Raw genomic sequence first — 13,565 nt, 5'->3', positions numbered from 1 at the left:
AATGGCCACTAATATTTTTGAATTTCTGTTTATTTTAATTAAAAAACTGTTCAGTAATTCAAAAATTGCAATCCCTTGGACCTAAAACGTTGTTTTTGTAAAAATAATGAATAGAAATTTGATATAAAATTTTATCAATTGTATAAAATGGTTGCCTGAAAAAAGTAATGTTAGAATAAACAATTACATTGTGTTTTTTTTCGTCTTTACTTCCAAGAAATAGGTTGATTGTTCCGTAAAGATTTTCCGGTTAAAATAAAAAAGTGTCGGTGACGGCATTTTGAAACATTTTCTCGGTAACGTTGTTTATAAGCATATGACTTGTACATCATTACAATACAAAATGCTTTGTAGCCTTAAACATATAGGTGTTAATGATTTACTTTAAAAATTTGTATCTGTTAAACAGTTTTCATGGTGATATTAATAATAATAATGCTTCTTACTTCAAAGGTCAAATCTTTTATGTACATAAATATACCATAGCTATTAGCTATATATTGTTAAAATGGCTGAAAATGATATTGGTGATTGGTTCAGATCAATTCCAATTATATCAAGATGGTGGTTTGTCCTATCAATAATTTTCCCTCTTCTTGGAAGAGTTGGCATTTTGTCTGCATACTACATGATTCTTAGTTTTGATTTAGTTGTTTATAAGTTTCAAGTGAGTACTTTACTTGATATAGTTTGTTGTTCCAGTATCCATTTAAACTCATATTTCCTGAGGTTTTAACTGCTTATATTTCAGCGCTCAAAATATAGGAAAATTATAAAGCAGTATAATTAGCTGATTGCCTTAATTAGTAGACTTTTTCAGCAAATGAGTAGACTTTTTCAACACCCAAATTAAAACTTGTGGGTCAATATATCAATGAACCACAAGTTTTAATTTGGGTGTTGCCCTCTCACTCTTTCATACATGCAAAAAAAAAGAAAAAAAAAGTTTGTTGAATTGTTTTTATAAGATAAAATGCCTTTGGATAACTTCTATTGCATATTGTAGCACTGTTACAGCATTTTACTTTATTATGCATCAGTTGCCTGATTATTGCCTGACAGAATAGATTCAGAAAGAAATAAATGATGGTAAAAAATTGAGAAGTGAATAATAGCCAATAATTCCTGTCAACATTTACTAGGATAAATGCTTAGAGGTATCAACAGAAGAGAAATAGTTATTAATTTACAAACCTGGATTTCGGTATTCAAAATTGATCAGCTCCTTTGAATAAAAGTTGCCACCTAGGGAAACAGAAGTTTTCCCAGGAGGATTATTACATGCACTGAAGATTATGCATGAATTTCAACCTCATGATGACCACTTAGAATTGTTAGAGTTGATAATTGTTCTCAAGTGACATACCTCCAATTGGTATTTTATTTACACCACCAGCATAGTTAATTAAGCAAAACAAATAGCAACGTCTATTATTCACTAATGATTTATATGCTTAGAGATTAACTCAAGTTTATATTTCTGTTGTACAGCAAAGCCATGTTCAGTTAAATGGTAAGTATAAAAATCTGAAAAACACAGAGAAGGAAAAATTTTTACAGATACACCAGCCTTCATAAGAACCAATATACTTACTTTGTCAAATGAAGCACTTGCAGATTCTTTAGTAACATTAGTTTGAGTTCCTTTAAAAAAATTTGACAATCCTCAAACAATATGGGTAGCACTTTTAGCACAAGCAGAGCACGAAAGACTTTAGTTTTTAGCAATCATTATTTTTCATATTTAATTTCTCACTAAATTTTTTTGTAGTTTAAAATATATTTGTTGACAGTGGAGTTTTATTTCCTTTTTTTTTTTTTTTTTTGTTTGTTTTAAAAAAAATTGATTTGTGTTGGTTTCATACTTTTAATAACTTTTCTTTGTTAAAACAAACTTAGCAATAAAAATGGTCTTGTTTTTTTTTAATACCTCTTATTGTGGCAATTTTTAGGAATATTATTCCACAAAGTATATATAGAAAGTTGTAGAGCATAAAGTCATTTCAAAAGGCTGTTTAAATTAAAATGGCAGTAAATTTTGTAATTTATGATCATAAATTTTGCTAATAGGATTATAATATTAAATGGTACTTAAAATGACCAATATTTAATGTTTATTATGAAATTCTATTTGACTGCAGTTTAAGTCTAAATTAACAAATAATTCAAACAACTGTTGTTTTATGAATATTAGTGAGCAAATCTTTCTTTTCTGTCAATCCTTTTATAACTGCAGAAATTAAAGAATTATTTTAACTAAAGAACTTATTTAAGTAAATAGTAAGAATTCTGAACAAATCTTCATAAAAGTTACTTTTCTTCATTTTTTAGATTTGGAGGTTGTTTACATCCTTTGTTTTTTTCCCTCTGAGTCCACAGAGTGGTTTTCATTACCTAATAAATCTGTTTTTCTTATACAGTTATTCAACAAGACTTGAAACAGGTATCATAATAATTGTTTGTTATTGTTGTTAGTATGCATTGTTTTATTTACACAATTTTATTTTATGAAAAAGTTGAAGTTTCAAGAAGTTGAGTAAAGTTACTTTGTAATAAACGATGATCTCTTTAGTTCAAAGTATGTAATAAATTTCTGGCTTTAGTCAAATTTGTGTAAAAGTTTGAAAAGTATTACAGGATATTCACAAATTTAATTATGTAAATTTTATCAGTCTTACAATTTCAATGGCATAATTGGTTTTAAAATTGTATTTAAAATCTCTTTAGGATTGTTTGATGGGAAGCCAGCAGACTATCTTTTTCTCTTAGTATTTAACAGCATAGCTTTAATTGTATCTTTTCACTGATGATAAATAAATGGTTAGGTTAGACTATTATATGGATTGATTACTTAGTTATACATTACTTATACATTTTTTATATATACAGTTTTTGTATATACATTACTTATACATACATTACTTATATATACATTACTTATATATACATTACTTATATATACATTACTTAGTTATACATTACTTATACATTGCTGATGTAAATTTAGACTCGTCTGATTTTTTAAATTAGTATCTGCTTCATACCCTTTGAATGTCAAATGCTTATGTTAAAGTTCTTTTTACTGTCTTGAGTAGAGATCTACTTTATGTGTATATTTGAATCTGAATGAAATTTTGTTTGAACTTCTATTTTACATATTAACAGTATTGTTGGCTCTTTACATATTATCAAATCTTTTGTACTAAAAATATCAAAGATTTTCTCCCACTTTGTTTTTACTTTAATGTATAACTTCTTACTTTAAAAATTTTTCGCTTAATTTTAAACAGAATGTGATCATACTTGCATGCAGTTGATTTTTTGAGGATGCAGTCACACTAGTATTTAGTTAAATTAGTAAAATAAAACAGTTATTTTTTTTTCTTTAAAAAAGCTTCAGCTTCTTGGATTTGCCATGAAATTAATGGTAAGTGTTTTTTTGTTTTTTCTTTTTAATGGTATTATACTTAAATGTCATGGTGCTATACCATGTGACCACAATTTTCATAATAAGTTTGGTGATTTCAAAATAAATATTCTGTTATTATTTTTACACACGTAGCTTGTTTTTGTTGACACAAAAATCTTTGAAAATAAAAATAAATGAAAAAAACAGCCGAAAAGTGAAGATGAGTAGAAAGAATAATCCCATTAATAACCTTGCCATCAATGGCACCATCTCAAAGTATTGTTTAAATGTTTTCAAATGACTGGTGTATTGAGTAGAAGCCTGGTAGTAGTTTGAAGATATCAGTTCAAGCTCCTAAGCAGATCAAGGCAGTCAAGGGTCAAATTTCTTGGAATCCAGTACAGTCAATATGGCTAAAGAGCTATCTATCAGTAAGCACACCATCAGAAATGTGGTCAGGATCTCAAGGCAAAGTCAAGAGCCAGGATTAAGAAACACTTGGTTTTCCCAAGTGACAAAGAAAAAAGTTTGAAAGATCAAAACAAACTTCTGAACATCTTGAAGAGACTAATTATCATCCTCATCTCAGATGAGAAGTTGTTTACTGTTGATTCTGTCTCATACAGCAGAACCAATCATTTTATTAGTCATCAAACAGTCTAGGCAGTCCCAGAGCATCTAAAGCATACATTTAAGACCAAACATCTGGCTTCAGTTATGATGTTTGGCTCATTTCTTCTAATGGCATCAAAATACTTCTGGTCTTCATTAAATCTGGTCAGAAAGTTGACACTAATGAGTACATTTAAATCCTGGAGAACCATGTCAAACCCTGGATTGATGCTCACTACTCTCCAGATGACAATGTTGTGTTCCAGCACATAGTTGATATTTTTGGGGATAGCGCCCTTCTAGCTAACCCGAAAAAGCCACCTATATAGGGTGATCGTGGACACATGTAGGTGTCCAGAAATGGGAGTTTTGAAATCCATCTATTATGTCCGAGAAAAAAAAATCAATTTTAAGTTGAAACTTTCCCAATTTTTTTACTGTTTTGATTATTTACTAAACAAGCCATAAAATTGAAATGGGTCATTGGAACTTCATGAAATTTTATGGTGTTGTACCTATATAGTATGGCTATCAATGTGTAAAATTTCATGCAGATATCTTGCTTGGTTATAAAGTTATAGGCCAAAACGTTTTGCAAAACCATATATTTTCACAGTGTTGGTACCAAAAGTTTTTAGTTTTGGTAAAAAAATTTTGTCTGATTGCCCTGAATTTTTGTGTGCATACTCTACAAGTTATAAGTAACAAGTTTTATTACATTGTTTTGGAATTAGGACCATTGCTGAAAAACTGTGGCCACAAAATCATTTAAAACCACAAAATCTCCTCATAATATGGATTATTTGATTTTTGAGTGAAATTTTTGAAGTATTTGCTACCCTGAGCAGTTCTCTATGTAAAATATAATGAAATGCATGTACACATAACACAGTTTGGGGGGTTTAGCAAAATAAGTAGATTTTAAAATAGTGGATTTTTTAAGTAATTTGCTCCTTTCATTATGTCTGTATGAATTTCATTCAGAAAAAGCATTACAGAGGCCGTAAAAATTGAGCTATGGAGTAAAAAATTGAACCCAATGTGAGTAATAGACTAAGAAGCATTCCTATAAATTTTGGTTGAAATCTGACGAGTAATTTTTGACAGAGACAACTTTTACCGAAAAACAGGTAATCCATAAAAATATCACTTGTTGTTTTGAAAACTTGTATTTTATTGCATTTGGAATTAATTTCTTTCTTCAACAAAACTACAATTATCAAGGTAAGATTCTTTTTTTACATTTTCAACTTCTGAGGAAAGTTTTTGGTCTATGATGTTTAAAATGGAAATGTTTTTCAGCGGAAAAAGTAGGAAGTGGTAAAAAGTATTGTATTTTATTGAGTATAGTGCGAACATTTATTACAAAAAAATATCAAAGAAAAAGGTGCACACTTTAAAAATGATATTTATTTAACAGATGTATTCCATATTTATTGTTAAAAACGTTGAGTGTGCACTATACTCATGCAAACTATACTATATAAATACTGTAAGATGACAAGTGGGTAAATGAACTAAAGGGAGAGTAGATATGAAAATAGTTTGCTTTTATATCAAAACTATTTTAATCCTAATAAATATATTTTAATTTTAGACCAATCTACAAATAAAAGGTTCACCCTCACTTTTGTGACCGTCCATATTTCTGCATACAGATAAAGTTTTGATTCGTTTCAATTGCATATATTGTCAATAACATCAATTATATTTTGGCTTATAAGTCTACAAACTTTTGCCTGTTTTTTTTTTTTTTTTATTCTTTCCATTTGCACAACTAAGAGATAGTTTAAATTTCAAGACTGATAAAACTATTTGAATACTGTTGCATTTACAGGAGACTAAGCAATTTCTCACAATGCCAAATCATGCAAGAGGTCACGAGGAGAACAGAAAAATTGTCCAACTTGCCTTAAAAAGTATACCAGGCAAATAACTTCATTCCAAGCGGAGCGTTTGTCAAAAATCTATGGCATCAACTTGGGTGATGCAAGAGTGCCTCAAGGAGTATGTGATACATGCCGGACAATCATGAAGAAGCGAGATGAAGGCAAAGAAGTTGTTGAAATGATTGCAAGCAAAACAGCTTCACCAAAAGGCACTGTAAGGCTATCAAAACCATCTGGAGGACCACCTCTTCCTGTGACTCCTGGTACTTTATTTAATAATGAATACCTCAAGTAATGTTAAATTGACACGACAAATTTTTTTATTCAAGAAGCATTTTTCTCCTCAATAATTTAGTAATTGGAAAAATGTTTCATAAGCCAATTTGTAATTACAGGGCCAAGTGGAGATATACCAAAAACCGTCTCTCCTGCTTTGAAGACACAAGACATGGTCAATGTTCAGCTCAACACAGGTTTATCTAATGTAGGAATAATTGGCAAGAGTAGTAAACCAGACTTCAGGCACAAAGCTTGTTGAGCCGAATTTTAACAAACATTTTCTATCTGCTGGTAGAAAACTGAGTGATTTTTTTACCCACTCAAATATAAAGGCTTCTGATGCAAAAGGTGAAACTGGTTCAGATCCCACTGTTGCCCACTGTAAAAACATCACTGACCTTATCAGCACAATCAGCACATCTCGAAATGTTTCAACTGAGCGAATTAAAAAAATCGGAATCGATGGTAGCAAGGAGTTTCTGGAGTTTTGTTTGAAAGTCATCGACAGAGCCACAAAAGAGTCCCCACCTCAAAAGCGTCTCTTGACTGACAGGCTTGCAAAAGATACGGGTGTAAAGCGCCAGATGCTCATGGCAGTTGCAGAAGAGCTTCCCGAGACTTATGAGAATGTCCACCAAATTTGGTTGCTCATTCAAGTCGATAGAGTGAAGGCCATTGTTGCTTGTGACTTAAAACTGGTCAACATTCTCTGTGGGCTTCAAGCTCACTCAAGCTCTCACCCTTGCTCTTGGTGTAGCGTTGATTTCACAAATCTAGAGAGGGCTGGAGCCTTGAGAACACTTGGGTCACTCAGAGAGACCTATAAAAGCTTCTTGAGTGCTGGGAGCATTCTTGCCAAGGCAAAACACACCGGCAATGTTGTCCATCCACCTATCCTCATTGGAGCCGATGATACTCTCATTATGGACATTTTGCCTCCACCGGAATTGCATCTTTACCTTGGAGTTGTTAACCACATTTTTCAGAAGATGAAAAGTGTACGGCCCAATGCCGAAAAATGGCCAACTTCTCTTAACATGAAACTGAGCCCATGAAACATGAAATGGAGGCATGTTTGAAGGAAAAGATTGTCGCAAACTTCTTCGGAATGTGGATAGGCTTCAACAGTGGCAGAAGCTGAGTCGGCTTTCCAAGTTTTTAGATTCATCGAAGCGCTCAGGAAGTTTGATGCTGTAGTGAAAAGCTGCTTTGAATCAGACCTTGAGGATGACTTTTTGGACAAAATCCAACAATTTCAAGACTCATATCTTGCCATCCCGAATGCTATTGTCACACCCCAGACCCATATGGTATTTCACCACATCAAAGACTTTGTGAACCGCCACATGTCATCACTTGGAATTTACAACGAATAGGTATTTGAAGCAGCTCATCAAGACTTTTCTCATCATTGGTAACGATACAAACGACTCCCATCTCATCCAGAATACGCCCTTAGACTTAAAAACTGCCTTGTGGACTACAGCAAAAAGCACCTTTAATAGTCTTACTCTGCCAAAAACGCCACATTTTATAGTTCTAAAATTATAAAATGTGGCATTAACTATTTCAGGTGACTTACCTGATTAAAATTCAAGTTTTATTGCATCTAAAAGTTTTTTTCAGCTTTGAACCTTTACTAAAGACCCAAGGTGCATGAAGAGGAAGCCTTAAAATTAACTTATTGGGCAAAACCCCTTCAATTTGTGTTATGTGTGCATGAATTCCATTATATTTTACAATCTAACTTTATTTTTTAGTTTTTCATGCAAAAAAAGCCATGGTTACTTATAGCTTTTCCATTTTGAACCTATACTAATGCATAGAAAATGTACACAAAAAGGCCTATTTTTTAAAAATCTAAAAACTGACCTAAAAGTTGCAATTTTTTGTTATTTTTCAATAGGCTCTATAATTTTTTATATTGATTGGTGCTCAGGGTAGCAAAAAATGCAAAATGGACACCTCAGTTTGTCATTTTCATTAAAAATTGATTTGCCTATTTTATAAGGAAATTTTGGGGCTCGAAATGATTTTGTAGCCACAGTTTTTTAGCTAATGGTCTAATTCCGAAACTCTAATAACAAAAGTTGTTGCCTATTGCCTATAGAGTATACATACAAAAATTCAGGGCAATCAGACAAAATTTTTTTACCAAAACTAAAACCTTTTGGTACCAACACTGTGAAAATGTATGATTTTGCAAAACGTTTTGGCCTATAACTTTATAACCAAGCAAGATATCTGCATGAAATTTTATACATTGATAGCCATACTATATAGATACAATGCCATAAAATTTCATGAAGTTCCAATGACCCATTTCAATTTTATGGCTTGTTTAGTAAATAATCAAAACAGTAAAAAAATTGGGAAAGTTTCAACTTAAAATTGATTTTTTTTTCTCGGACATAATAGATGGATTTCAAAACTCCCATTTCTGGACACCTACATGTGTCCACGATCACCCCATATAGGTGGCTTTTTCGGGTTAGCTAGAAGGGCGCTATCCCCAAAAATATCAACTGTGAGCAGGATGGAGCACATCCACATGCATCCCAGAAGACCCAGAGGTGGCTCCAGGAGAACCTATCAAAACACTGGTCAAAAAATTTCTAGCCTTCTGGATCTCCAGATTTGTTACCTTGATTATTCAATCTGGGCATATGTGGAGTCAAGGGTTGTTAACATCCCCACAACAGTGTCAACTCTCTGAAGGCTGCTATCAAGAAGGAGTAGGACAAGATGCCCAAGGACTTTATCCAGACCACCTGTTCCAAGTTCAGGAGTCGAATTTAAGCTGTAATTGATGCTGAGGGAGGACATGTTAAATGAAAATGTGTTAATTGTAATTCTAAACACTTTTTATTAAACGTTTTTTTGGCTTCAAGTTTTCATTCTGCATTATTTCTTGACAACAAACTAGTTTTTTTTTGCAGCTGCATATGGTAAGTAGCTGTGGTATAGAAGATTTTGTAATTGAGCGGCAATTATGTATCATGTGATATAATGTTTTTCTCGGGAGGGCAAAAATGTAAACAAAGCAATTATAAACATAAACACAATAACAAACAAGTTAATAATCAAACACATTTTCAAAAATAAATATAAATAAAACATAAGTGAAGAGAAATTTAGTAAAGAATATTTTATTTATACACCTTAAAGTCAATAAAATAGAAAAAGATATGAGCAGATAATAAAGTGAAATTGTGCTTATTAAAGCTTATTAAATTGTGCTTATTAAAGTTTTTGCAATAAATTTATTTATTTCATATTAATTTCAAAGCCTCAAGGTTTTAAAAGAATGAATTAAACATAATGACTGATAAGAAGGAATTAAATGATTGACTGATTTAATATAAATCATGTAACACATGTAAAGAGATATTATTCAAGATTAAAACTTAACACAAAGTGGACATTGAGCACATGTAACAAATCCAGTCTAGATCTGCTATTAATTCCTAGTCTTTTTTTTTTAAATTTTGAAAAGAACAGTGGAACCAAGTGCAACATATTTCACATTAAATACTGCTACATTCATTAAATTAATTAGCACTGATTTCTGGCTCTTCAAGTATTAGTTTATCACAATTTCCACAGAATGTTATAGGTTTTAATAGTAACAATGCTGGAGAAACATGTTTTGTAAAAAATATCTAAACTTGTTTTCAACTTATACCAGAACTCTTGATCAAATTTCACTACTTCAACATATAAGTCCTTAAGTGTCCAAACAATAAAATATTCTAACTTGCAACTTGTGATAGCCATTTGGGAGTTAATGTGTGTGTAATATTTATAACTCATTTAATGATATTTGATCATTTTTATTTGTAAAAAAAATCACATTCAATAGCTCCTTCTTTAATTGTTTTACTAAAATTTAACTCCCAAACACACCCTTCATTTGCATACTAAAAATCTGTCTGAGGAACAAGCCAAACAAGGTCTTTCATAAAAAATAAAGAGACCACCTTTTTCAATTTTCAAATCAGTGTGTTTTGATACATGGTCTGCATAAAATTTTTTATAGGATCTTGCTTATGATCAATTCCTCATTTGGTAAAAGCGGTAATAAATATTTTTATATGAGGGTACAAAATATCAGCAACAAAATTTGTTTTAGGCTTCTTAGAACAGGTATTTTTAGAAAGGGTGTAAACTTTGGTATATATACTGTGATGTCTGGATGCAGTTATCCTCCCCTTTCTCATTTGAAACCAGGTATTGCTTTTGGCTTGATCTCTTTATTATATCCTACATTTTAAATTGTTTCCTGGGTCAAAATCATTTTTTCTAAAAATATCTTGCTCAAAGTTGTTTCATCAATGTTAAGTTACTCAGAAAGTATTTTTAAAGATAACTCCTCAAGATCAGGATTACTTTCAACATTTTCACCAGATTTTTTTATTTTTGATTTAAATATTACAACAGAAGGCTTGGATATATGAATGTTATTTTAAAAAGTTTCAAATGAGCGTTCATTAAAGTCATGATGGCTTTATTATTAATTCTAGGATCAAGTTTTTGCAATGCTTTCATTTGTTTGTTTTCCTCTTTATTATTATTTGTTACATTATTTGCTATTCTTTTTCTAACAACTAGGTCAGTTATTAAACAGGGATTAATATCTTTTCGAGAAGATTTATTCCAAACACCTGCTTGTTCAGTGCATGTTGGATTACACCAACCTTTATAAGCATATTCCATTTTGTAAAGGGCGGCAATTAAATGATCACAATATTCAAAAGCTCCATCTATACATGAACACCAAGCATCGTTATTACTAAAAGTAATCCAGAGTTTTCTTATTTCATTATGAAAACAAAACATCTTTTTTAAACCTGAAGTGCATTATAGGGCCTACAAAAACACTCTCAAAAAATGAAAATGCTTTTTGGTCTTTATACTTGCCAATATATTCCAAATCAAATTATTTTTTTTAAAGATATACGAAAAAATATTTCTTTTCTGTTTTCCATAGGAACAGAGTTTGGGTCAATTAGATCTAAAGCTTTTAGTTTGTACGTATATTATTGCTTAAGGTTTTTCTCCTGTTCTTCTGCTGTTTCTATAACTTCTATATTAAGTTCCATTGCAGCAAATGTACTTAGCCCACGAACAGTTAAAAAAACTAATCAGCTGTTTGACAAATAAATTCAAGAAATCTTCGTAATTCTTAATTGGCATGTTAAGAACAACTTTAAATGATGTATTTCCAAATAAACTATTTTTTTAAAAACAAATAAACAATAAGTTAAACGTTCTCACTATTTTGTTTACAATTTTGCCCTCCCGAGAAAAGCATTACACCACGTGATTCATAATTGCCACTTAATTACGAAAAGGTCTATAGAAGCACTTGTTAATTAATCGATATTGAATAAGTGTTTCATTTGATGTTCTTACAGAAAGAACTTTTCAGAAAGAACTGAAATATTTTTTTTTTTCCAGCTGTTGATGGATGCACTAATTTTAAGTGTGCTTTATATATGGTGCCAAATTAACAAAGACACAATTGTTTCTTTTTGGTTTGGAACTCAATTCAAGGTTAATTCATTTAATTTGTTTCTCAAATAAGTTAAGTGGCAGTGTGAGTTATAGATTGTTTTAAAAGTTATTGATGAGACTGCCATCTTTGCTACTTTGCTGTGATTGACAACATTAAATATTGAATACTTTTTATTTGTTTAGGCCATGTACTTACCTTGGGTTTTAGCAGCATTTAATATGATTCTCGGTCAAGGGTAATGCTACTAAATTTTTTTTTAGATTTGTTTTGATATTTTGTTTTTTATTCTTATTTTTCTCAAATATTTTCTCCAAATAGGGGTCTTATGGAAATCATTGGAATCTTTGTCGGCCATTTGTATTTTTTTCTCATGTTTAAATACCCGCAAGATTTCGGAGGAAGAAGGTTTATTACTACACCCTCTTTATTGTAAGTGACAAAAATTTTATGGTAAAAATCGGTAATGAGAATATGAATGTTGATACTAATTAATTTCTTGACAGATATAATTACTTTGTACACTACTATTATTTTATTTTCAACGAAATTTATTACCTTAAAAATCTTGTTGATACTGAATATGTTCTTTTTTTTTTTCATCTTAGTTATAAGTACTTGCCCAATCGCCGAGGTGGGGTTGCTGGTTTCGGACAGGCACCTATGGGTCGCAGAAATGAAAATGGTGGTAATGGTGGTGGTCCCATGTTTCCAGGAGGAGGAAACCGATTGGGTGGAAATTGAAAAACTTTCTTAAGATTTTAAGGAATTGGTGAATGATGTTTGCTTTTCTTTTCTTTTTTTTTTTTTTTGCAAGGACCATCACTGTACTTATATCGTAAAATTGAAAAACACCGTGGAGATTTATATTTCTGTGTTATAAATTATGATTGGTGTTTTTCTTATCACACATTAATGGAATGAAAAATAACTTATGGTAAAAATAACTGTTCATTGTGTAAGCTTACAGTGTCCGACAAAAAAAAAGCTTAGATAGACATGCAAGAGAACTCAACTAAATTTCTACAACTGATATGGAAAAAATTAATAAAAAAATTTTTATTTGGTGCATTGATTCTTAGATGACGAAAATTTGAGAATTTTTATTGAAATAACGAAATAATACTTTGTGATCAAAAGCCGTGGCTTCACCACAAACTAATACTTTGTGGTGAAGCCACGGCTTTTGATCACTGCCTTGCACCGAAGAGGCATACTCTCAACAAGTGATTGTAAGAGTTCCCCAGAATGTTCTTCCATTGATTTTGAAGAATTTGAAACAACTCTTCTTCATTTTTTGGAACTCTTGTCTTGATTCCATGATCCAATATACTCGAGAGTTTCTCGATAGGGTTCAGATCAGGACTTTGAGCTGGCCAAGAAAGAACCACTAATTTTTTGTTCTTCAAATAATTTTTCACATTGTTTGCCGTATGTTTCGGGTCATTATCTTGCTGAAAGGCCCAACTTTTATCTTTAAAGAGCTCATTTGCACTAGGTATCAGTTGATGAATTAAGATTTGTTTGTACATTTTACTGTCCATAATACCAGGAATTTTATACAAACGACCAACACCCGATGAAGTAAAACATCCCCATACATTCACTTTTTTATCGTGCTTTACTGTTGGCTGTGTTACTAATGGATCGTAACGTTCATTATGTAACCGCCAAACACGCGACCGTCCACTGAAGCGCAAACAAAATGGTGACTCATCACTCCATAAAACATTTTTCCATTGTTCGATTGTCCAATTCTGATATTGCTTTGCCCATCGAAGTCTTTTTTTCCGGTTACTTTCAGAAATAAATGGTTTTTTAACGCTCCAGTAAGATTTAAATTTCCCTATAGAATGGATCC

The 13,565-nt window shown here is 31.4% G+C and overlaps 1 protein-coding gene across 1 annotated transcript; it reads left to right on the top strand.

The window, feature by feature from the left end:
- Positions 1-417: 417 nt before the first annotated feature.
- LOC149882830 (derlin-1-like) lies at positions 418-12,571 on the top strand. Its single transcript, XM_090100860.1, has 8 exons — positions 418-667; positions 2,332-2,443; positions 2,728-2,792; positions 3,401-3,427; positions 11,650-11,745; positions 11,890-11,942; positions 12,026-12,136; positions 12,313-12,571. Exons 1-8 carry the CDS (start codon positions 509-511, stop codon positions 12,446-12,448), a joined length of 759 nt encoding a protein of 252 aa, XP_089956986.1. The 5' UTR covers positions 418-508; the 3' UTR covers positions 12,449-12,571.
- Positions 12,572-13,565: the final 994 nt, after the last annotated feature.

This window comes from Hydra viridissima, unplaced genomic scaffold (assembly GCF_058129835.1).
Source record: "Hydra viridissima isolate aposymbiotic clone 2 unplaced genomic scaffold, HvirCarnegie_v1 scaffold_10, whole genome shotgun sequence".
NCBI classification, from domain to species: Eukaryota; Metazoa; Cnidaria; class Hydrozoa; order Anthoathecata; family Hydridae; genus Hydra; species Hydra viridissima.
This window is presented reverse-complemented; position numbering and strand designations above follow the sequence as displayed.

Bases quoted from the DNA above. Each gene is read 5' to 3' on its own strand.
- LOC149882830 (XM_090100860.1), top strand. From the start codon at position 509: ATGGCTGAAAATGATATTGGTGATTGGTTCAGATCAATTCCAATTATA. The intron at 2,444-2,727 runs GTATCATAATAA...AAATCTCTTTAG, and splicing joins TTCAACAAGACTTGAAACAG to GATTGTTTGATGGGAAGCCA. The intron at 11,746-11,889 runs GTTAATTCATTT...TTATTTGTTTAG, and splicing joins GGTTTGGAACTCAATTCAAG to GCCATGTACTTACCTTGGGT.